The 26,485-nt window shown below is 42.6% G+C and overlaps 1 protein-coding gene across 1 annotated transcript in view; it reads left to right on the forward strand.

Annotated features, from left to right (window-relative positions):
• The window catches only part of PI4KA (phosphatidylinositol 4-kinase alpha), a gene marked incomplete at its 5' end in the record, with an annotated part of 2,160,482 nt that overhangs the window by 1,798,919 nt on the left and 335,078 nt on the right, over positions 1-26,485 (forward strand). Inside the window, 1 exon segment of the mRNA XM_044068731.1 lies at positions 22,638-22,758. Coding sequence (XP_043924666.1) covers positions 22,638-22,758 — 121 coding nt within the window.

The raw sequence follows: 26,485 nt of genomic DNA on the forward strand, positions 1-26,485 counted from the left end.
CACCACCTACTTGGTGCCCTTCAAGCATTAGGACTGACACCAAGGCAATTTCTAAGACTTCTGGGTTACATGGCAGCCACCATACCCATGTTGCCCTTAGCAAGACTGCACATGAGGAAACTACAGTGGTATCTTTGGTCAGTATGGACTCAGCACTCCCACCCCCTAGAGTTCAGGGTTCCCCTCCTTCCCTGCTTGAAACAGGAATTGTGATGGTGTTTGGCTCAGGTGGCCAAGAACCCAAGCCTCCCTCTACAAACACCCACACCCTCCATGACTATGCATACAGGTGCTTCAGATCTGGGATAGTGAGCAACTCTAGGACAAAGAAAAGTACAAGATTTGTGGCCAGACAGACATAAAGTAGACCACATAAATGTTAGAGAAATGAGAGTAATCATCCTTGCTGTACAAGCCTTCCAACCGTATCTAGAGCAAGGCCCTCTCAAGATATTAATGGGCCACACCACAATCCTGTGGTATCTCAACAAACAGGGAGGAATGAAGATATACCTCCTATGCAGACTAGCTCTGCAGGTGTGAGAACTGGCCACCTCAAATGGAATTACCCTACAAGCAACCTACATACCCTCCCTGCACAACTGCCAGGCAGATTACCTAAGCAGGACCATCTCAAACAACCACGATTGGATGCTTCAAAGAGATGTTTTCCTGAATCTGGTCCACAGGTGGGGTATGCCTCAAATAGACCTGTTCGCCTCCTCCATAAACAGGAAACTTCCTGGTTACTGCATCAGGACACCTGACCCCAAGGCAATGGCAACAGATGCCTTCTCAGTGTCCTGGGAGGGAAATTTTTGTATGCATTCCCCCTCCTCCCCTTGATTCAAAAGGTGCTGCTGAAAATTCAGCCGGTCTCACCAAAAATCTTGCTGGTGACTCCCTACTGGCCAAGACAGCACTGGTTCTCCCTTCTCTTTCATTTGTGCAAGGGCAATCACCACAAGTTACCCCCTCAGTGGACCTGATCACACAGCACAAGGGGACTCAGATACACCCACAGTGGCAATCCCTGCACCTCACCCTGTGGCTGATAGGATTCTGATCTCCTTCAGACACCTGTACAACGAGGACGTGTTCAGTGTCCTACAGGAGGCCAGGAAACCCAACACAAGAAAATCCTATCTCTCGAAGTGGAAAGGGTTTTCTATTTGGTGTCACAAAAGGCAGCTGGACCTGCTGGAAAGCAACATTCCTCTTATCCTGTTTTACCTGTGTGAACTAATGCAGACAGGACTGTCGTACTCATCTTTAAAAACACATTTGTCTGCAATCTCTGCCTGTCTACCTCTGGATCCACTCCTTGCATACAGACTTCCCGCTAAACTCTTCCTCGAAGGGATACTACACTTGAGACCACCCAGGAAACCATCCCCACCTTCCTGGGACATAACTGTGTATTAGAAAATCTCACTTTATAGCCCCCTTTGATCCAGCAGACAAAGCCCCCATAAAATTTTGCACATGGAAAACTGTTTTCAGCCAGAAGGGTCTCAGTGCTGCAAGCTCTTATGGCTACACCACCCTTTTTAGTTTTCCACCTTGACAGGGTGACACTCAGGACTAACCCGTCATTCACACCCAAAGTAGTGAATGATCTATCCTTGAAGCAGGCCATTCACCTGCCTACCTTTTTCCCCAACCAGCAGGGGGATAGTGAGAGAGTACTTCATTCACTAGATGTCCACAGACAAGTTCGATTTTACCTAAATAAATAAGCCCATTAGGAAATCAGACCAACTGTTTGTCTCCTTCCAACCCAGAGCTCTGGGGAAAGCTGTGACCAAACAGACCATCTTGGGCTGGATCACGAGGGCCATTTCTTTCTGCTACCTACACCATGGGAAGACCTTGCAGGGCAATGACAAAGCCCACTCCACCAGAGCAATGGCCTCTTCTGGAGCTTTCATTAAGGGGCTAGACACCAACACCATACTTGAGGCAGCTACTTGGTCCTCTGTGCACACCTTCACCAGACACTACAAGCTGGACCATATCTCCAGAGCCAGGGCAGGGTTTGCCATGGCTATCTTACACTGATTACTAGAAACATCGTCTAGGTCACCATCCAATTCTCAATGAGCTTTGACAACTCACCCAGATGTAGAATACTGCAACATTGGAATAAAAGGACATAGGAAAGTTCTGTAAAATCTTACCATAACCATAGATGTTCTTCTTTTCCGTGTTGCAGTATTCCTTCCCTCCCTCCTTCTCCTCCTGTCAGTTTGCACTTGCTGTCCTGGGTGACACCGGACAGGCTATGCCCTTATAGGACTGGCTCCAATTGGGGATTGTTATGTTCTGAGGGCTGGTGCGTGAAGACGCCACTTTTATGGCCCATGTTCCTGCTGCCACATCAGATGTCTGACACACCTAAAGGGACTGAAAATCTTTGGAATCCTGGCCAGACAAATTCGAGATGAAGAAGGGTAAACCCACATGTAAAACATTACAACATAGAATAGAAAGACATCTATGGTTATGGTAAGATTTTACGCAACATTCCTTTATCACCTTCTTGTTCCTGAATGAAATACGCTTACTTATGAGATGGGCCATGTAGAAAGCCTTCCATACAACGGAGGCAAAATGGTGGTCAAAAGTCAGATTGCTATCAACCTGGGTGCCCAAGTCCCTCACAACTGCTTGCGTGCTTAGTGCATTGTTATTAATATGATAATTAGTAGGGACAACATTTTCCCCAAAGGGGTTAATGATGCTTTTCTTGGCATTCAGTTTGGGACCGTGCTGCTGGCACTAGGCATTAGTTTGGGCAAGGCCCTCTTGGAGGATGTTCACATCACTAAGGGAGTTTAAGACAGTGCCTAGCTTGCAGTCATCTGCAAACGTGGTCATCCACAGACCACTGGTTTTTGCTTGCACCTCAGAAAAGTCTATCCCAAACAGTAGAGGCCCCATTACTGATCCTTGGGGTGCACCACTCGTGGTACACCACTCGTTACAGGTCTACTAGTAGAGGTGGCTTCCCCTGTTTTGACTGAGTGGGTTCTATCAGCGACCAGTTAGCTACCCATCTGGTAACATACGGGTTGATGCCTAGCTGGGAGATTTTATCTATTATGCCTGAGTGGGGAATAGTGTTGAAGGTTTTGTCTATTTCAAGGTAGGTGGTGTGCACCGGCTTCCCTTCATCCATGGCTTTGGTGACTGTTTTGAAGAAGTTGACCAAGTTTAATAGGCATGATCTCCCTTTGACAACTTGTACCTAAAAGTGCATCTATGGCTTTAAGTATACACAGTGTTTTAAAAGTGATGCAGTATAAAACAAGGTGTACTTATTCTTGAGCAGAAGCTCTTTTAGTTTCTTTGTGCAGTGAATCATATGGAGCAAAACACCTAAATAAGTGTTATATTATTTAGAATGTTCTGCATTTCTCACTAGCTGACATACTGCTGTTCCTCAGATTGCTCTGGAAGAAATGGATAGCGGCTTGGGCTATCTTTTGTTGCTTATTTTGTAGGAAAATATGTTACTGATGTATATTTTCTTTTGTAAAGCAAAGAGTCTTTATTCAGAAGTTGAAGAAAGGAAAATTGTCTTTTTTTCCTAGATCAGTACTGAAATGTGTTTGAAGTAACAAATTTCACCTAAGGATTACCAAACCTAGTGCTAATTTTCCTTAGGGCCAAAGCATCAGTTTCAATCTAGTGAAAATTGATTTAGACTTAATAGTGTTGCTAGACCAAGTTGTTTCAAAGCTTTGCCTTCATATCTTATTAGTTTAGAGAGAGAATGTAAGGAAATGAAAAAGAGAGAGTTTTAAACACAGGCAGCTTGAGAAGACAAAATAAATGGATGGTACTGGTATAGGGTAGAGGTGGAGGAGGACAAAATTAAAAAGAAAAACTTTGAGAAGACCCTGGTTGCATGGTGCAGAGGGATGGAGCCCTTTCTGAATATCCAGAAGACCATGGTTCAATTATTAGCTCTAGCAATGGAGGAGACATGTAGGGAAGGAAAAGACTGAAAGTGCATGGCCTACTGGCCTCTCAGGGTGGGGGTGGGGTAGAGAGTGTGTAATAAGTGCTTGGCAGCACATTGGAATGTGTGGTTTCTCCAGTGGAGACCAAGAAAATGATGTCCTGTGCTTCAGGGGAGGGGAAGGGCTGCTTCTTGAAATGTCCCATGCCGAAGTGAAAGATGACCAGTGCAGACAGCCCATAGATTCCTAGATGTACACTAAGCTAACAATCACCAACGCCTTTATGAATCTAGCTGTGCAATCCAATCCAGTTGTATCCCCTTGTAACTTGTGTTTAAATTAGAAGTGTTTAATAGGGCAATGCTAAAAAGTTATGTGGGGGTGTTAGAGGATGTTTACTGTCAGCCTCTGTCTATAAGAAACATGGGGGTTGGCCCCGGGATGAATTTACAATTTCCCATCCAATGGTCAAGCTTATGTTTAAATAGGGTTAGGGATGCACTCTGCTTCACATGGCTAGGGAGCCTATGCCAGAGCATGGGGATCCTTTGAAACACGTATCTGTCTTGCCAGCATGTTCTGTTTTATGTCGCAAGCAAAGTTTAAGTCCCGTCTTCCTGGTGCTGTTTGTTTTGAGGATGTGCAAAAGCTCATTCATGGCTGGATCAAAGGATGCCTTATATGCTAAGCACAGATCACCTCTCAACAATCTGTAGGAGATAGAACAGAGACAGGGCTTTACAGCAATCTGTAGAGGACAATTTGTTGATATCCTACATTCTCTTGGTGAGAACCTCTGTTGGCATTCCAGCTGTTGCATATGCCTAGTCAGGTAAATATTGAAGTGGACATTGTACTCAATGATGGGTTTGATAAGGGCTGAATAAAGTGATACCATAACTTCCTTGGACCTGGATGCCATACCCTTACATATAAGTTGGGCAATGTAGAATTATTTTCTTACCACCGTGACTGTGAATTGATCAAAGGCCAGATTACATCTGCATATGTTCTAAGAACTCAAACTACTGTGTCAACTCTTAGGGGTGTCTTATTATTGGAGTATTTGCCTGGGTTGACATTTTTCCAAGAGGCACTATAATGCACTTTTTTGCATTGAGTTTTTATCTGTAGCTTTGGCACCATTCATTAGCCTGCATTAGACTTTATTGCAGGATGTTGGTGTCATGGGGGAATTTATGATAGCTCCCAGTTTGTAGTGATCTGTGAACTTGGTGATCCAGAGGCTGTTGACATTAGTCTTGACCTCCAAGAAGTAAATGTCAAACAGGAGTAGGCCAAGCATAGAGCTCTGTGGTACTCCATGGTGACCTGAATCTTGGTGCATTTGGTGTCACCAGTTCTGACTTATTGGTCCTATCCATTGAGTTTATGTATGGATTTATGCCTAGATTGGTGAGTTGGTCTTCACTACCTGAGTGAGGTATTGTAATGAATGCCTTAGCTAGACCTAGGTAGGCAGTATGCACCATTTTCCCTTCATCTGTTGCCTTGGTTACCTTCTTAAAAAAGTCTACCAGGTTGAGTAGGATGATCTTCCCCTGACAAAACCAAACTGCTGTGGGTCCACTGGCAGTAGGTTGCCAGTGTCTTTGATCATTTCCATGATAATTTGTTCCATGGCTGTTCATATTAGACTAGTTGAGTAATAGTTCTGTAGTTTCTGGGGTTGGTTGATGATCTACCTATGTGAAGGAGGATAACCATTGCAGTTCTCCATTGTTTTGGTATGTAACTTGTTTTGATAAATTGAAAAGTGACTCAAATGGTTCTAATAGGTCATGTTTCAGGTTATTTAGAAAACACCCAGGATATTTTCAGTCTTTCACTGAAGCTGTGTTTTTGACCTTAGCAAGTGCCATCATAACTGGCTCCCTGAACTATGCTCATAGAAATTTCCCAGGGGGTGACAGGAGGGGAGTGAGGGGTGACATTTGAGCTGAATTTGCAAGGTTTGCTGTGTCATTGTGCTTAGTGAAGGTGGTACCATTTACTAGCAGTTCACACTTCTGCGTGTTACATTTGAGGTTTTAGACATAGCTGTAGAAGGCCTTTTGTTTGTCTTTAGCCTGATAGGCTATCCTAACCTCATAACTGGGCTTGTATGGTTTAATCACTGTAAGAACTGAAGGAACTGGATGATACTGGAATAAACTGGAATGAGGTTTGAATGAATGCCTTTATCTTTTAATTACTCAGAACTGTGCTGAACAGGTGCCATTCTCTCCTTTATGTGCCAAATCTTCTTGTACCTTTCAGAATAAAAGTCTGCATGCACTGTAGTTCAGGTAAGAATGTTTTGTTATGTACAGTAGAGGTAGATGTCAACAATATCAAACTCAAATGTAATTATCTCCAGTAACAGTGCTGATAAACTGAAACAGATTGAATAATAATGTCCGTAGTTTCTGCACTCATTATCTTCAGAATTATTCTTTTCCTCCTGAGTAATATAATTGATATTCTGGAATGCTGAGTATCTGACTCCTACACTCACTCATTAAGTGTCTGTACCAAACTTCTGTGATCTGTACTGCAATGACTTTGAGTACGAGTCCAAACTAACTTCTGTGTCTGAAAAATCTCTCCTAATAATACCAAAACTCTGTAAATTTCCTACAAGTTCAATGTGCCTCTTTATCCTTGGTTCCTAAGCCTCATACCATCTAAACAAGATCTGTTTGTACTTTATGTACTGCATATTCTATTAGCACATTTTATTCTCATCAGTATTCTTGACTGAAGGTTACCTATTTTTTATTCTTATCAGTATTCATGACTGAAGGCTATCCATTGGCCACAGTGGTGCAGCAAAAAACACACCAACCAGTAAAAAATAAGTAAAGAACCACTCGCTGAAGTAAAAGAACAAAAGTTTTACTGAATAAATAAAACACTCAGTATTAAATACAGACGTTGGTGCTTTCATAAGGCACATAGACCAAACTTCATCAGGCCAGGTCTGATGAAGTTTGATCTATGTGCCTTACGAAAGCGCTAAAGTCTGTATTTAATACTGAGTGTTTTATTTATTCAGTAAAACTTTTGTTCTTTTACTTCAGCTAGTGGTTCTTTACTTATTTTTTACAGTGGTGCAGCGGTTACAGTTGTTGCCTCACAGCAAGAGGCTATCCGGTTCGATTCTCGGCTGGAGTGCCTTCTGTGTGGAGTCTGCATGTCCTCCCAGCGATCGACTAAACCTGAAAAGACATGGAGGTAGGTGTGTGTGTGTGTGTGTGTGTGTGTGTGTGTACGCGCGCGCGTGCCTTCTTTGAAGGTTGAGCACCCGGCTGGCAACTCAACACCGTAAATGATCCACTGCCAATCATAAGCGGACTGGTGATCCTCTGTGGTGACCCCTAACTGGGAAAAAGCCGAAAGAGTCATCATTCTTGACTGAAGATTATTAATTTGTACTGAAACATTCCTTTTTATTGCCACTGCATGTAAAATGTAAAATATAGAATTAAGATGTAGACCTGCTTTATTATGGCTGCATTTCTATGCCTATGCAAAGAACATACTGTATTTGTCTAATAAACTACATTTAACATAAACCTAATCTTACAATCCGTCGTCTTAGTTTCCTGTTTAGTTTAATTAGTGAGTTCTGGTCATTATGAGAGTTGCTCTTTCCGATTTAGGCCATGACTTTTTTTCTTTTGTTTTAAACCCTGTTAAGATTAGGAGTCCACCATTTTCTTTGGCAGGGATGGTGCTTTGGGAGTATTTCTGGTAGTTACAGCAGTTTGCATGCAGACATTTACATGTTTGTACAGTATTTCTGTGAACAATTCTGAATAGGCTGTTGTGAACTGAAGTGTTAGGCAGGGCATTGAATTTTTGACAAACTGTCTGTTAATAGGTTGTATCATACCTCTCAACCATACCGAATTCCTTGGTATTTACTGGTTTTGAGGGCAAAATGATGGGGTGCCACGAATTCCCGAGTGGACCCTTTAATTCCTGATTTTTAAATTTTTTTTTATTGTTTTATTTTTTTTTGTATTACAACTTTAAATGACATCACCATGTATCACCTGCCTACAGGGTGTGCCACGTGCATGTCTGTGTGATGACGTCAGCTACTGCCCATTCTCTGTCAGAGATTTAGTTTGAACTGTTTGGAGGAAATGTGCACACAGAGTCCGCCCACATGGGCTCAGCCTCCAGGAGGTATGAAAAGAAGGAACTGTATTTGTTGTAAAAGTCCGTTCAAATTCCTCTAGCTCTGTGTGTGATATTTTGATAAGCCACTCCCTCCATTCAGAACCAAGTGTGTATTAAGTTCATTTGAACGAACTGCGCTCACTGCTTCTGCAAATCCTGTGTGCGATATTTTGCTGGGCTGCTCCTTAATTCAAAAGGAACTGTGTATGTATCCTTTCCTGCTGCAAAGTGTGTGTGAACAAACTGCTGCGTGCAGTGTGTGATATTTTGCTGGGCCACTCGCAAACTGTGTCCTTCTGTCATTATCATCCAAAGGTAAGTGTACAAGGCTTGTAAACGATCTACGGCTAGAGTGCAAAATTTCATTCCCAACACCTCAGTTGTTTATATTGACTCTGCAGTATACAACTACCCATAGATGGATACGCACACCAGTGCTTGATAATAAGGAAAAGAAACGCTACCGAGTGTGTTGCTCAGATGAATGGTTCGGTTTGTGCAATATATAACATGAATAATCTGCTCTAGAAGCTGCACAGGACTGAAGAAAAAGCAAAGGGTTACAAGGTTAGTGATTGTAAAGAAATTAAATGATAGGTTTTATTACCTTAAAGATGTTTTCAGTACACATAGGCATCAAGAAGTGTGGGAAAGCAGCCTCTTCATAATTTAAGCTTGCTTTTCTAAGTAGTTCAGTAATTAGTAGTTCTAATGAGAAATACATTTTGTGTGTGTGTGTGTGTGTGTGTGTGTGTGTGTGTGTGTGTGTGTGTGACAACTATATGCACTGCAAAACCTTCCACATAACAGCAACCTCAGTTCTAAGGTCTATACCATGTATAGGTGTAAGTAAGGTGACAGGTGAAACTGGTAATGTGAGCAACCACTGGGGTGTATGTTTTCAAGTTTTAACTAGATTTCCTAATTGCATCACCATTCTGTGTCAATACTTTGTGGAACAACTGAAAAACTGAATTAAATTATTCTCATGCCTTCGGGTTCTGACTGTTTGTGACATCACTTAGACCAAATCCATTTGACTTTGTTACAGTTGAAAGCGGACATTTAGATATTAATACATGTGTGTATGTGCTTGCATGGAAACATCAATTGAATCAAATCCCAATAACTGTGTTACAGTTGAAAGAGCAATATTAGATATTAATATGCCATTCACGTGTATGCACGCGCACACTACTGACAGTGAGAGGGAGAGGGATGAATTGGGGAACAACCTTCCGTAGTTCTTGGAGCATATTTCTAAGGTTAAAGGTCATTCTCGCAGCTACTGCCAGCCCTTTTACATTCCTCTGCGTCTCTATTAACATGAGCCAGTGACTGGAGGGTTGTTCCTGGTTCTTAGCCAATTGGAAAGCACAATGCTTTCTTGCAGGCACTTGAGAACAGGAGAACTGACTGAATGGGGTAGTTAAGTTTCGTTTGTGCCATTATCTACCTATTGTTTATATACTCAAAAGTGAGAAATGCTTTCAATTAGCACCTTAAACAGAAAGATCTAAAAAAGATTAACTACTAGCGAAATGAACGGAAATGAGACGAAAGGTGCACATTGGTGGTGGGAGGTAATATAAAGGTGATGTTAACAATGTTGGGAGTTCTCAAAATTTCAAGTGAAGCTCTGAAAGGTAAACTGGGTGGTCACACGTAATAAAGTTGGTTGGAGTTTTACTGTAAGAGACACTTGTCCTGTATCATTTGGGAATGGACTGCACCAGTGAGACCCCCCCACCCTCAATTTTTTTTTTATATAATTTCAGTTAAGTGTTTATTGTATCAAAAAAATTAAATCTGAATTATGGAGCATTGCTGAATTGTATAGATAGGCACAAAAATGATTTACTCGAGGAAGGCTGTGCAGTATTGGGGTACAGGTGGAATGTGAGTATCTCGGAAAGAGATCATTCGTTTAATACAATGTGCACATTGAGGACTATAACATTTGGAGCCTTTCTAATATTTTAAACTGATTTTGATAAGGCATTTTGCAGCATGGTTGAAGACGCAAAAAAATACATGTATTTAGTCTGTGTATTTATTTATCCTTTCCTACTCCAAGGAACTGTGTAGTGTATTTATTTATCCTTTCCTGCAGCAAGGTGTGAAAGTGCATTTATATTTGTCTTTGGTGAGCTTTTAGAACAAGCTTTTCAGCTGGGTTGGGCTGCTGATTTATTTGTAAGTCGTTGCTGGGCTTGCTGATTTATTTGTAAGTGTGTGTGTGTGTCTGTCTGTCTGTGTGTATATGTATGTAAAATGCCCCAGTTAGGTGTAACTGGTGGTAAGGGTTACCCAGACTCAAACCCTGTACCTTAGATACAAGGAGCAAGAGCCTAAATTCTCTACCTGTACCACCACCACTTGTGATTCAAGGAGTTAAGTTCTCATGTTTAGCTCTTACTTTTGGTGTGTTCCTCTTAACATTTGTGGTTTTCTGGCAAATCAGTGAGAAAGGAATTGAATTCACTAAATAACGATAGCCATCTAAGTTTCATTCTTCCTATCTGGAAATGCATGGTAACAAAAAACATTTTATTCTAGCAACTTTTCTAAGATTATACAAGCAATGTTTAAAATGTGTCCCTGGTCTTGGGCCCCCCCCACCAAATAATTTTTGGCTTTTTCCAGATTTCTCGTGCTGGATAGTTCTTCAGGGGGACAGAAGCTTAGTGCTGCTTATGCCAAGTCTTTGTGTTAGTGGCACAACAGGTACAATACTTGCATTTGAGGCAAATGGCTGTGGGTTCTATTCCCACAGTATGCAGATGGATTGATGATACTGTACTGTGTTGTACTTTTAAAGGGGGTGGATGCTACAGTCCTGAGAATGTCCTCTTTGGTGGAGATACCCAGTAACTATGAACCTGTTATCAGTTTGCCATCCATTCCCTATTGCAGTATAACTAGCTTATCATTTTTTTAATGTAACATATGCAGTTTATTCTTCAAGGGCAACAGACATGTTATATTTCATTGCTTCATCTGCAAATAAAGTTGTTTACTAGCAGCAACCTCTTCATTAGTTAGAGATCTTTTTAATGTGGAATTATTTAGATGACTTTTACTTCTGCAGAGATTATGTATATATACTGATACTGGTGGATTATAGAAGTTTGAGTAGACTTATAATGGGAATGTTCTGAACTGGGCAGTTTTGTCATTATTGATTCATGCATTTTGTTTCATAGCTTACTGGAAAATTTTTCAAAACAGTACATTTAAAACATGCTCTATTAAGTGTGTTGTATTATACAAGGAATCTAATTTAATACAGTCAAGAAGGTGTATCAAAGAACACATGTATGTTTCGTGTGCAAGGGGCCTATGATTTGAAAACAGCCCAAAGGTAATCTTTGTCCGCCACTGGCCAGATGCATTTTCTTTGAATGTGGGTTTCGGTGCTTTTTCAATGAATGTGAGTTTCAGGGGCAGAGAAGTTTTAATGCTAAGTCTATTTTCATTGTGCGACTGTATTGCTTTGTTTAGCAGATGTCTATTAGTGTTTGTGTTATAAAATGTAAAATAAAAGTTTTAAATGAAATTCTAATAATCATTGTAGAAGTAAAATAGTATGCACATTACAGTGTTTATGGTAAATGGGGTGAAATAACCAAGTAATGGAACATTGGAATGGCTGCAGGGGGAAGGACTGTGTATGGGGGGCCCCATTCAACCAAGATTTTGTGAGGGGGGGAAGGGTGGCAAACTCAGACAGCCCCGGGCAGCACAAACTCCAGCTACGCCACTGATCAGTAGGCCATGGAGAATGACTTTTGGAGGTCGTAGCAAACTATAATATTCTTTTGCTAAGATTAGAATATTGCCTACCATTAAATGCCCTACTTTTACCTCAAAACCCACATACTGCAAGTCGCCAAAAACGAAATCCTAAGGTTCATCATCTTCTTCCTTCCTAGTTGACATCATTGGTACACATTTAAAAAATGGTTACCATTTACTTCAGGGTCTGGAGCCATATTTTGGTTGTTTTTCAGCTTGCGTTTGAAAGTTGGTATCCTACAGTTCCACTGGAGTGGGTGGGCTTACATAATTATGTGTGCAAATTTTATGTTAATCAGCGTACAGATTTATACCTATTTTTCATGGGCCTTTGTCCAGATTTTTGATGTTTTCAGGTTGAGAGGTATGGTTTTAATTTACTTTACAGTAGTTCTTAGCTGTAACAGGTTTTGCTGGTTTGCACCATTGCACACCCTTTTTTGGCTCTGTAAGCTAAGTATCCCTAGGGAAAACATAGGACTATGCAGGAAAAAAAAGCTTTGAATCACCTCTAATGGTTACCTAAATGATGGACACTTCGGTCAGTCCTCACCCAGGTGTCGGGAAATGAGTGAGCCTGATGGGGGCTGATGTTCAACAGATAGTGGAGGCAAAGAGCTTAAAAAAATTGAGTGGGAAACCAAGAGATTCTTCCATTTCTGAGTGTAGCAAGAAAAGAACGTTTTCTAGCATCTCTGCAAATTCCGTATGATGGCAGCAAAAAACAAGGATCAAAAGTCAGTCTATACCTAAACAGCAACCAATGAAACTGCTGCTTTAGACATTAAAATTCTGCAAGTACCTTTGTTGACATATGTATCTGAGCTGTCCAGATTAACACCGGAAGTTTAAGAGATGGGTGATTCCAGGTGCATTCTTGAGAATAAGTCAGCAGTAACTTCAGCAAAGAACCATTGACCAGCACTCCAGTAATGTCATTTCTAACTTTTGATTATAAATGTTTGCCTGGAAGTACTTTAGTGCTGTTCAGTAGATAGCCTAGCAGCAGGGATGTGCTGGCCTCTGCTCCGGACCACCTTGTATCAGCATTTAAAAATGAGAGATGTGAACATTTGCTGGTATAAACTTAGATCTATGAAAGGAAAAAGGAAATTTAAAAAGGAAGGACTTTGTACTAGCACAGATTGAACTACCAGGACTTCTACACTGAAACAGTGAAGATATGATCTGATGTTGTTAATCTTCTTTCCATTCATCACTGATGGGTTTGGTTCGAAGCTCTCGGAACCGAGTCAGCCTATTACCAAGCTCGCACCAGCCAAAAAAACTCTTGAGCTAAGTCTTTACCCAGAATTCCCTTCTCCCTGTTACCTCCGATCTCGTTTGCTGTGTAGCCATAAAGCCGTGTTTCAGCTGAGCTCTCAACTAAAATCTTTTTTGATATTTGTGTAAAAGTTTTTGGATATCTTCATATTTTACTAAACCTTTAGTACTTCTAGTGTCTTTTCTTCAATCTAACCGTATATTCTCCACTCTACCCATTCTTACTGGTAAGGCCTTTTCCCTTACCCTTGTGGTATTTCTTCAATACCATAGCTGGTATTGCTTTCTCTTGCTTAACCTGTTAGCTTTTATCTCTATTCAGGTGTTTCCCTTTCTTCTCATATACAGTGTGTTGTAATATTGGTATTTTTCTTGTGATTTTTGAACTGAGTGACTTTTCACTGTTGTAGTCATCACACTTGGGTTATCCTGCCAGGGGTAGCCCTCAGTCAGCCCGAAATCCAAAGGCTTAGGGTAGCCCTCAGTCAGCCCGAAATCCAAAGGCTTAATATTTCTGCGTCAGTTGCTGTCACTCCAGGACTGACATCAGGTCATTAGTGGTATAAAATCAGGCAGCCGACGCCATTACATCAGTCTTTCTTGCAGAGGAGCTCGAAGCAGAAGCAGTTCGCACGAGTGCCAGTCAGCCGCTACCTGAGTTTCGTTTCCGAATTGAAGTTGAAGTCTTCTAAAGCTAAGTACCCCTAAACATTTAGTATTTCTAGTGTCTTTTCTTCGATCTAACCATATATTCTCCACTCTACCCATTCTTACTGGTGGTAACCTTAAGTACCATTGTTGGTATGGCCTTTTCCCTTACCCTTGTGGTATTTCTTCAATACCATAGCTGGTATAGCTTTCTCTTGCTCAACCTGTTCAATTTTATCTCTATTCAGGTGTTTCCCTTTCTTCTCATATACAGTGTGTTGTAATATTGATATTTTTCTTGTGATTTCTTGTGAACTCTTTGAACTGAGTGACTTCATTATTGTTAGAGTTTACAGTTAGTTGTGGTGTCCTTTCTATTAAAATGTCAGATATCGGTTCCGGGGTCCCATCCCTCTTCAGGCGGGCCTGCCTTCTGTGCGAAGGAGAGGGCTCTTGCTTCTGGTAGCACTCCTATGATGTCAGAATCCCAGTTTTTGCCCCCTGAGTTGCAGCTGTCACAGATCATCCCCTCCGGGGCACTGGACAGAGAAGTCGCAGGACACCCCTGTTCAGGGTAGCCACTCTTACGAGTCCTCCTCAGAGACCCCCCACTGAGGAGCCCTCTCACAAGAGGAAGCACGTGAACTCACCTGTGGAGTCCTTAATGGAAGACACAGATTACAATGATGGTGAAGGGTCCTCACGGTCACTTCCTGATGATGTCTCCTTTGGAGACATCCTGGAAATATGAAAACAGAGGTGACTGGAAGCCCTCCAACCCTTCATCTGGGGAGTCCATGTTCCTGCAGGCTTTTGATGCCTGGCCATCTACCTCTTGGGTGACCCTGCCTGCCGACAAACTCATCCAACTCTTGCAGCGTGCGCGTGGAAGAACCCTGATTCCATTAAAGCGATCCCCCAAACACCAGACAAAATTCTGTCCCCTCCTGTTGAGAATCTGCACTAGTCCAAAGGGTTACCAGTTGATGCTATGGTGGTGGCGGTGGGCACGAAAAAGGATTTGGCTGAGGAAAGTCCCACTGTCCACCCGCCCAACAGGGAGTCCTGGGCGGTGGACAAACTTGGGAAGCGTGTTTTTGCATCAGGGACCATTGCTATATGGTCCCTGAATTATTTGGCACATTTTATTAGTCTCCAGAGGAACTTGATCTCCAAACTCTCTGGGACATTCGCAGGACAATTGTCTGACAAGTTCAGGGATAAAGTGGCCTCGGTGCTGGCAACCCTGGAATCAATATCCAATGCATCCATAAGGTTGATCTCACACGCGACCAAAGGGACAGCTAGAGCAGTGGGTTTGAGCATTGTTATGAGACGTCATGCCTGGATGCACATCTGTGACCTCGCGGATCGACGGAAAAACCCTGTCTGCCGTAGGCCTACAGTTTTCCAACCTTCAACGTACCTTCTCCAGCAATCAGAGGATTGGGAAAATGTGGAATAAGAAATCTCAGGGTCCTTTCCATGCCACACATGGTAATGATGCCCCCAGAGGCAGAGGGGGCAGCAATTCTGGAAGACACCCCTATAGAGGCAGAGGGGGGCCTCATAACCAAGGCTCCAGAGACTCTTTCTTTGGACAGCCTTATCAGTGCTCCCGAGGGGTGGCCTGATTGCTTACCTCTGGAAGTAGCTGCATGGCACTCTATCACCACCGATCGTTGGGTGCAGAATATTATCACCAGAGGTTACACCATTCCCCTTTCTTGTCAGCCAAAATTTCCAAGAAAACTTTCCGAAGTTCCACCCAGTCAAAGGGAAGCAGCAGCTTCAGAGATTATAAAGCTGTCTCAAAAAAGAGTCATCCAACCAGTCCCACCAGACAAGTGTGGATCCGGATTTTACTCTAGATTCTTTTTGGTGCCAAAAAAGACAAGAGACTGGAGACCCATTTTGGATCTCAGCAGCTTAAACAAGTCTGTCACCCAAACCCAATTCCAGATGGTCACAGTTCAGTCCATCCTTTCCTTTTTAAGAGAAGGCGACTGGATATGTTCTATAGATCTCCGGGTTGCGTATTACCACATCAAGATGGACAAATGCTCCAGGAGTCTGCTTCGCTTCCGGCTAGGAGCCAGTTATTACCAATTCTGTGCCCCATCATTCGGTTCTCTACAGCCCCCAGAGTGTTCACAAAATGCATGGCAGTAGTAACAGCTCACTTGAGACTAAAAGAATTCCGCGTGTTTCCATATCTAGACGACTGGCTCCTTACCGCCCCCACCAAGCATCTTGGATTTGATTCTCACAGGGGGAAATTGGCTAGGCTTAAAGTAGTCCATGAGGGAAGTTAGCCTAGTAATAATCTACGACTCTATAATCTATGAATCTTCTGGTAACTGCCCTACTACATATACTCTCTCTCTGGCAAAATTGTTGGGAATAATGATACATTGGGAGAAATCAAATCTTATCCCTACACAACAAATAGAGTTCATTGGAGCAGTGTTCAATACTCAGTCCTGTCTGGTTTCACTCCGTCTTCACAGATTCCACCGATTGAGGCTTAAGATCTGAGTGATTCTTTCTCAAACATCAGTCCCTGCAAGACAAGTTCTCCAAGCTCTAGGTTCTATGGCTGCGTCGATTCCAATAGTGCCTCTAGCAAAACTACATATACGAGTTTTGCAATGGCTTCTTCTGTGTCATTGGTTCCCAAACTGTCATCCCCTGGATTACAAGATTCGAATAACCAACTCTTGCGAGCAGGACCTGCTTTGGTGGATGAGGCCAGACGAAGATCTTTGGAACCGACCTTATCAACCCTCCCAGCCCACAGCCATTGTGACCACGGATGGTTCCCTGATCGGGTGGGGGGGCCATTTTCAGGGAAAGACTGTCCAAGGCACATGGTCCACCTCGGTGGCCTGCCAGCATATCAGTGTCCTAGAACTGAGGGCCGTGCTGTTAGCGTTGCAGGCATTCCATGCGGCTCTCCCCTCCGGGACAATTGCAGTCCACTCAGACAATATGTCAGTGGTCTGGTACATCAACAAGCAAGGAGGAACCAAGTCCTACCCCCTTTGTCGAGAAGCCATGAGAATCTGGCAGTGGGAGATGGCCTCCAACCGCTTTCTGATAGCAATGCATATCCCAGGGAGCTCCAACGTGATTGCAGACAAACTGAGCAGATGCATCCTCATGCCCCATGAGTAGTCCCTCAAACCCGAAGTGGCATCTGTAATCTTCAGCCACTGGGGCCAGCCTTGCTGCGATATTTTCGCCACCCCATCAAACACCAAGTGCAGCTAGTTTGCCCTACTGCCCCCACAGGGGAGTCACAGAGGGACGCTCTGATCCATGATTGGCCCACGGGACTTCTCTATCCTTATCCTTCCATTCCTCTGATCCCACAATTTGTAAAGAAAGCTCTTCGGTTGAGAGACAAGATGATCCTCATAGCCCCATTCTGGCCTTGTCAAGTTTGGTTCCCCTTTCTTCGGCCTCACCTAGTATTCCCGCCGTGGATTCCTGACCCTCTACCAAATCTGATCTCTCACCCCCAAGGGTTGAGTCACCCTAACTTGTCCACTCTCAAGCTGACAGTTTGGTTTCTCCACTTCTGGTAGTCTCCAGGCAGGCTGACCTCTCCTCCCCTGTTCGAGACATCATTTTGGCTTCTCACAAACCATCCACCAGAAGACTGTATCAGGATAAATGGAAAAGGTTTTCCATTTGGTCCAGGGATAACATGCTAGACCCGTATTCAGCTCCAGTTACAGCAGTGCTTCAATATTTGGCTAAGTTTTTTGATAATGGAGTCTGCCTCTACAGTTTGTGTACATCTAGCGGCAATTTCCAACTTCCAGTGATATAGATGGCACCCATCTTATTTTGTTACCCTTTGCAAGGCTTTTCTCAAAGGGACCTCTCATCTCAGGCCTCCTCTCAGACAGCCCCTAGTACCATGGAACCTCACTTTAGTCCTCCAATCTTTGACTTAAAAGCCCTTTGAGCCTGCGGCTAAGTATGACCTAAAGTTTGTCTTGGAAAATCTTTGTTCCTGGTAGCCATTACCGCTGCCAGAAGAGTCTCGGATCTGCAGGCATTGTATATCAAGAGGCCCTACCTGGTCTTTCGTAATGACAGAGTGTCACTTCTAATGAACCCATCCTTTCTTCCCAAAGTTGTTTCTGAATTCTCTATTAACCAGTCCATTTATCTGCAGTGTTCTTTCTGAATTTTGCCAATAGAGGAGAGTATTGCCTTAACACCTTAGACGTACATAGACAATTAAGGCTTTACCTAGACAGGATCAAGTCTATCCATAAATCTGAACAGATTTTCATCTCCTTTTCGGGACCCAAAATGGGAGAAGCTGTTTCCAAGGTTACATTATCAAAATGGCTAAGGGACTGCATACATGTCACTTATTCCCTCCCTAATGAATCTATGCCAAAAGTTAAAGCCCACTCCACTAGATCTATGGCAACGTCTATAGCATTCCATCCCAGGGCATCCATGGATGACATCTGTGTAGTAGCTACTTGGGCTAAGCCTCATACCTTTATCAATCATTACAAATTGGACCTGGTCTCCAGGAGGAGAGTTGCCTTTGGCTCATTGTTATTCAGGAATGTTTTTCCATAAGGGCCGCCCATGGACCGCAAGGTAGCTTGGAATTCTGTTCAATCAGTGGTGAATGGAAAGAAGATTAGCAACATCAGATAAAGAAGTTATATCTTACCATAACCTTCCATCTGTGTTGTTCATCTTCTTTCATTCATCACTTCCCACCCTCCTTCCCCCTCCAAAGGCTCCTGGAGGATGCTTTGGGTCTAAGTGGTGCACTAGGGTACTTGTGTAGAATTGGCCTCGGCTTTACTTCCTTTCTTAGCAAACTCGATCTGAGGTAACAGGGAGGAGGGCATTCTGGGTAGAGACTTAGCATGAGAGTTTTTTGGCTGGCACGAGCTTGGTAATAGGCCGACTCGGTTCCAAGGGCTTGAAACGAACCCATCAGTGATGAAAGAAAGATGAACAAGACAGGTGGAACATTATGGTAAGACACAACTTTTTTTTCCCTCTCCCACTAGTTTTTCTCTAAAGGACATTACACTCACTGTAAATTTAAACTTCATTTCACAGTTATTCACTTGGTGATCCTCCTGATAATTTTCCTCCCAATAAACATTTGTAGATGATGAGTTTGTCAGAATCCAAGAGGAGAAACCCTATTTTAATACTTTTCAGTGATGTGATGAAGGCTAATAAAATGCATTCAAACTAACAGGGTTCAGCACAAATGAGGGTGATAGAATATAAAAATCTCAAAAAGAGAGACATGATCTCTGTAGAAATCAGGTATGGTTGACATTTTCTGTTTACTTTTTCGCATTCTAAGAAATTTATCATTTTGAATCAAGGTTCTGAACAGGGACAGAGATTTACACATCCAGTACCCTGACTTTTTTACCAACCTTAATTATTTAGAGCAAATAGTTTCCTGCCAGAGCTCAGTCCTTTATGGAGTCCAAGGAACTCCAAAGGATGCCTGAAACTGAGGAGGTGAAAAATACTGAGATACTTACATCAGTGTAACATAATCTGGAGACCACAAATTAATGCACGTATGTGACAGTGTAGATACCATCTCTAAATCACTCATGTTAGTGGTAGTAATGGTAAAATGTATCTGGCTAAGAAATGTAAAGCAAGCAAGCTGAGATGACCACTGACCTGGAAATAAAAAGCAAGACCAGATGATCATTCGAGGAATATGTCATTCCTCTAGCCCTTAGTTTTAGCAGGACTGCTCCATTAAAAGGCCTTTTTATATAAAGGTTGCAAATTGTCCAACAACTTCATGACCAAAAGTAATGCAAGAAAAGGTAGCCCTCATCTCTTCTAGGTTATGAAGGGAAAGTGAAATGTCAGCACAAGGCATCCAGTTGACTGCATGTTGACCACCATACAGCCCATTTTTTTACTGTGAGTTTTGTTTCTGATTTCTAATGGTTCTTGGTTCCATAGGTTAATCTTTGTCATCATCTTTTTTGCCTTTCTTATTCATGGTTTGTCTTTGGTTTTGCATTTTTAACTGGTTTTCTTAGCCACTGTCAACACTAAAGATAGCAACACTTAAACATTTTAATAGATATTATTTTACACCAGCTCAACAAGAACATCTCAGTACTGAGGTTAATTTTTTTTCAAGTTATAAGATTTCCAAATTTTGTAAAGGTATAGAAGTATTTGTGCAAACATTTCCATGCACAAATTCTAAATGTCCTTGATTTATTTGTTTATCTAGGGATAAGGCATATTTCCCTCCAGTGATCATCTGCAATATTTTTAATCATTCAGTCCATGCTGTTTTTCATCATATACTGTATTGTCTTCTCATCTAGCGTCACTTTATGTACTGTACTCATTGCTGCCTTTTCTGTTTGGGCCTCAAGTATAAAGTGTACTGTTTTGTGGCTTGACACATTTTCTACCCAACCTCTTCATATCTTTCTACAACTCTAACATTAGACATGCACATGCAAGTTAATCTGAGTTCAGTAACCCAGACATTTGTCTAGCTTCATCCGATTTTATCATCATTTATTACCTCATCTCCTTTATCATCTTCTTGGTTCTTTTGTTCTTTCTTTTCCAAATTCTCATTACATTTTTTCTGTGTCTTTCTTACTACTATATGTAGTATGTTGCGTCTTTCGGCTTTTCCCAGTTAGGGGTTGCCACAGCAGAACTCTGGTCCGCTAATGATTGGTAGTTGATTTTTATGTGCCAAGTTACCAGTCCTGACGCACAACCTTCAACGAAGGTACGCCCATTCACGCATGTCTCCACGCAGAAGACGCTCTAGCTGGGAATCGAACCGGACAGCGTCTTACTGTGAAGCGACAACGCTACCACAGCACCACCACCGTGGCCTTACTACTATATGTAGTATAGTAAAGTGAAATGATTTCTAGACTATATGCTAATCTTTGCAGAAGGACATTCACGGTAACAGCCAGTTTGTCTTCTAAGGAGATTAATTTAGAAAATTTGAATGAGGCCTTATGCTGGGCTAAAACTCTGTATTGTAGACTCTGTGTGATCTTTAAAGGAGAGACTTTAATCAGAGATGACTTCTAAATACTTTTGAAGCTTAGCTGTAGGTAGTTGATTTCCAGAAGGATCATTTATAGTAAAAGCATTGGTATTGTGTAATTAAAAATCTTAATCAGATTTTCTTCATTTTCCGGCTCTGTGTAGGTGGCTCCATTTACAATCAGTTCTGCACTCTAATGTGTGTGCTGCCTTTCAGTTTCGGACATAGCTAAAGAAAGTCTTGTGTTGTCCCTTGCCTGGGAGGTTGTCTTTACCTCAAATTTGGCTTTAGTAGATTTAATCTGTCCTCTTAATTGTTTGTTTAGATTGATGAGAGTGTTTTCAGCATGCTGGGCATAGCACTTCCTAATCTTGGCTCTGACTTTTTTTTTCTTTTATTGTACAACCAGTTTGTTTGGATTCCACCAGGGAGGTTTGCTTTTTGATTATTTCTGGTAGGCGCAGCTGTCTCTCTGCATTTATTGACATGATTGTACAGGGTTTCTGTAAATAATTTGGCATAGGCAGCTATGTATTCAGGGTTTAGGGGGGCTTGAAAATGTGACATTATCATTAGTAGTATTTGCTTTAGAGTAGTTCCTAAATGTTGCATGGTTAGCCGGGGTTACAGAGTTGATTTTTATTATGAAGGAGACAGCTTTGTGGTCTGAACTTACCAGAGATGGCACTACACTATGGGGTGGGGTGGAGGGGTATGTCATCCTACCATATATGTATTTACCAGGGCGAGTGTGTTTGCACCCCTAGTGGGCAAATGGACTATTTGGTACAAGGTGTTTATGTTTACAAAGTCCATGAATCTCTGGGCCTGTAAGTTTGGGGGCATGTAAGTATCCCAATTTATAGGGGGATAGTTGAAGTCACCCATTAATACAGTATTGAGTTAAATTGTGAGAGCCTCCAGTAAGTCCCAAGTACAAGTTATGAGTTTCTTGGGTCATAGGGGGTTATCTATAGCTTGCTAGTATATGATGTGGGGCTTTGCCTGTGGAAATCTGGTCATGGCATCTTATCTGACTAGTCTTGAGTTGAGCTTGTTGTTATAGATTGAGACATGTCCACCTTTGGTATCTGCCTGTGCAGTAGCTGGCCTGAATGTCTGGAAGACATTATAGCCCTGTAGTGCAGGGTTGCTTTCTGTGGTTTTAAACCATGTCGGAGTAACTGCACAGGTGTGCACGTTCTTCATGGTGAGCAGATCCTGGAGGGAATGCAGTTTCTTGTTTAGGCTCCTGACATTGGGCAGTAACACCTTTAGATTCCCTTGGGATGGATTTGCTACGTGGGAAGGTTTGTCAGCTTGGCATTGTTTGAAGAAGACGCTATGAGTGACAACAATGTTTTAGCTAATATTCAAAAGCCTAGAGGGTAGAGGTGTAAACCATCCTTGGCAAAGCAACATGGTCTGACAGTATCTTCCATTGCTGAACAAATATTGTACCCCTTTGGAATGGCAGCAGAAACTATGCCAGTTTATTCAAGTCTGTCATTAGGAACCTTTGTTTATAAGAAGGCTAACTGTTCTAAATCATCTATATCGGCTTCCAAACCTTTTAGAAATGCCCATGAGTTGACATGCTGTGTCTCATTAAACTGAGTTGAAGTAAATTATGGATTATTTTAAGATGGTAATGAAGTTTTGTTTCTCTCCTCCAACCACAGATGGGTTACGTGAGAGAATATATACTGTGGGCTGCAGCCAAGTCCCAGCTACTTGCCCACCAGTTCATCTGGAATATGAAGACTAACATTTATTTGGATGAAGAGGGCCATCAGAAAGATCGTAAGTAAATGTTAATTCATAGTACCTGTCATAAGAGGAATAATCTTTATTAAAAGATCCCTAATTGTTAAATGTTATGAGACTGCTTTTCATTTCCAAGTACTGCAGTACAAGACTGTACAGTGACATGTCCTTCCTTATCACAGTTGCAGTATTCTTAACCTACCAAAGCCTTTAGTACTTACAGGTGCTGTAAGTCACACATATGCTTCTCACACAAGGCATAGGGTATAAAAGTGATGTATGGAAGCACACACTCACAACTTCTTTGCTGCCAGTCTTAATGTCACCATTGAACATCAGCCCAAATGCCTTTCTCCTGTGCTGGTTACCAAGCCGTGTGTCAGACAAGTGCTCTGTTGGGATTTTTCCACATCTCTCCTTTTTATTTAGCACCGGTTAGGTTCATGTCATACAAAAAGGGAAAATGTTAGTGTTGGAGGCCAAGGCCCCATAAAGACCATCATGACCAGAGTCTCTTTTATTTTGGTGCTTCCCATGACCATATGCAGTGTTATCTATGTCAGGCTTTTGTCCCCAAGACCCTACATAGTTGTATCTCGTCTATTTACCTTGAAAAACAACTTCTTAAGTTGTTGGCTTAAGGTGCTATGGCAGAGTCTTCCCATCCCAAGGGTCAGCCTGCAGCCAAGAAACTTGTGTGTGAAAATATCTCTGTCAAGGCTAGTGGAAAGCCCAGAGGATCATCTGGTGGCTGCTTTGGATTCTTCTGCCATGAGCGCATCAGAAGCCATCATGGATCTGACTTCTCACACATCCTCTGAGGATTTACAAACATCTGCTCCAGACGTTGAGGGGTAATTTTTGCTGATTATATCCGAGGGGTCAAGGGGGATTCTGCCGATCTTAGGGTGGAGATCCCTGCTATGCTTGAGTGTCACCAAGAGTCTGACCCTCCAAGGGTGTTTCGTGTGGACATCCCGCAGAAAAAGAAGTAGAAAATCAAGCATATTTCCCCTGTAGTTAAGGATCCCCAATGTGAATAGTAGGATTTTACTCAGGGGGTTGTTTAATGTTTTAATGGCTTTAAAGGCTCCTTTAGAGGTATCTGTGTGTGCCCCTCCCTCGGCCTGTACTCCTCTTTAAAGACCCAGGGAACTGGACTCTGGGGAAGAGTCCCTGGCTTACTGTTGTCAAATCCCTTCACCCGTGGACTGTGCTTCATAGGAAGAGGATTCTGTTAGTACTGATTCCCTTTAGAAGAACTCCCCTTTGGGGACACTGTGTCCTGTATGAATGAATTCTTTAAGTGGGATTGTTCTCAAGTCTCTGATATTCATAAAAAGTATTAAGAGCTTTTCAAGATGGAGTGTCCTAAGCCTTCTGCTATTTCCCCAGTTTTGACTACCCGCCAGGATACCTTTTCAGCAGTTCTGTAGTCTCTGATTCTCAGCCTCCTGCTCCCAAGAAACATGAAAGGTTTTGTATAGTGTCTGATGAATGTAAATTTCTTTGTAAATTTCTTTGTGTTGATCCTTTTGTAGCGTCTGTCTCTTCTGACAAGCTCTCCACGTTTTTGCCTCTACCAAGCTGCTTCCTTCAGAGAAGGGTAGTAGAGCTATGGAGAGGCTGGGCAGAAAGGTTTACACTGCTGCCACTTTATCTTTTCAAGACATCAACTACCAAACTGATATGTCCAGGTTATGTTTTGGCCCTTCTTTCTCAAGTGGTTTCTGACCTTCCTGATTTTGAGGGGAACCTTCTACCCTTTCCCTGTTTGGCTGTACCTGTCAAGTTACCTGCCACTCTGTTAAATGCAGCTGATGCCTCCTCCAGGGCTGCTGCCTTTGGGTCTATTATGAGATGTTACTCTTGGCTTTGTCTGCAGGCTTTGCCTGATGACATTAATGCTAAAATATTGGAAATTCCTTTGGATAATTAAAGTATTTTATCATTCTGCTGAACTTTTTAAATTCCTCCAGGATAAAGGTAAAGCCTTGCAGGAATTGAAACATATTTTTATTAATCCTCTTCCTAATTTTCAGAGGAATTACCCCTCCAAATCTGCTTTTGTTCGCAGGCGGTCTTGTCCTCCACCCAGTGGAAAAAATATTTCTAGATGTTTGCCCCCTGGTAAGTCTACTCAAACCCCTACCTCCCAGAAATATTCTTTTCAGGATAAGCTGGCTTCTGTTTTACAGTTTGATTCCCCTTGCCCTTAGCGAGGTTCCCTTATCCCGCCTTCTTTTCTGTTTCAGATTTGTCAAAGATCACAACAGACTCTTGGGTTCTGTCCATTATCTGCTAGGGATATTTTATGATTTGGAAATCCCTTCCTCCCTTTTTGGGTATACTTCAACCTCCTCAGGAACAGCTTCCCCTTTTCCCAGGGGGTGCTCCATTCTATTTTGGTCCAGGGTGCACCATTCAAGCTGTGCCTCCCACCCATATAGCGAGGGGGTTTTATTTCAGAATGTTTTAGTTTCCCAGAAAGGATGGCACTTGGAGACCAATTATGGACCTTTCCTAGCTCAACACCTTTCTCAAGATTCCTTCCTTTTGAATGTTGTTTTCTTCAGACTCGTTTTTCCGCCTTATCCTACCCTAGGCTCTTCTGGTCTTTCTGGGTCATAAGGATGCCTATGTTCATATCCCCATCTATCCCCTTTTCAGGAAGTTTTTAAGTTTCTGTTTCTTCCTTGCATTTTCAGTTCTCTGCTTTGCCCTTTGGCCTCTTTACTGCCCCAAGGATATTCACCAAATGCCTCACATCTCTCATTGCTTTTTTAAGGATGAGAGGAATTCAGATCCTTCCATGTCTGGACGATCTCCTCATTCAAGCTTCTTCCACTGATACTCTGTTTTAGGATCTCCAGTTTACTATTTCCCTGTTGCAGAGTCTGGGGTTCATCATGAATTTCCAGAAGTCAGCTGTGATACCTTCTTAGGATCATATTTTTCTAGGTTGCAGGCTTCAGACCATCCCCATGCTGACATCTTTGCCTGCCCTGCCCTGTCTCTTATTAGCTTTTTCCAGTCTCCTCCTCTTCTAGCTTCATTCACAGCCAGGAACTTTTTCAGAGTCCTTGGGGTCATGGTTTCCACCATTCCCATGCTTCCTCAGGCCAGGTTCCAAGTGAGAAAGCTACAGAAGTACCTCAAGGTAGTGTGGCTCCAACATTGCCACCCCTTGGACTTCCCAGTTACCTTCCTTCCTTGTCTCAGGATCGAGCTTCAGTGGTGGATTCAACAACTGTCTGTCAGTCTGGGGCTTCTCTTCCAAGTTCAAGTCCCATCTCAAGAGCTCTTTACAGACACCTCAGACAAGGGATGGAGGGCCTCCTGAGACACAAATCATGACTATGGCCGCAGACTTAATTTCCATGATCAGAGGTTCCCAGGCCCATCCTGAGAGAGGATCCCAGCCTCCTCCTGATAAGAGGCCCAGGGTTTGAACCCTCTGACCCTCTCCCTTCAGATGAAGATTCTGAGGACTCTGTTCACTCCGATAGCCAGGAAGAGCCCTTCCAGACCTATGAGGACTCAGATGCAGAGGACTCCATCCGCTCGGCCTCCCCTCCTGAGGATATTTCTTTTGGGGAAGTTCTGCATTCCATGAGGAAACATTTTAAGTGGCAAGGCCAGGAATATTCTGATTCCAGAAAGCCTTGAACCTTCCTTAAAAAGCCACAACACAGGCCCCTGGCTATACCTCCTGTGCTTGATGTTTTGGATGACCTATACTCTGACTCCATTGTTACCCCTG

The sequence above is a fragment of the Protopterus annectens genome, chromosome 4.part0 (assembly GCF_019279795.1).
Source record: "Protopterus annectens isolate FY-2018-M chromosome 4.part0, PAN1.0, whole genome shotgun sequence".
Taxonomy (NCBI): domain Eukaryota; kingdom Metazoa; phylum Chordata; order Ceratodontiformes; family Protopteridae; genus Protopterus; species Protopterus annectens.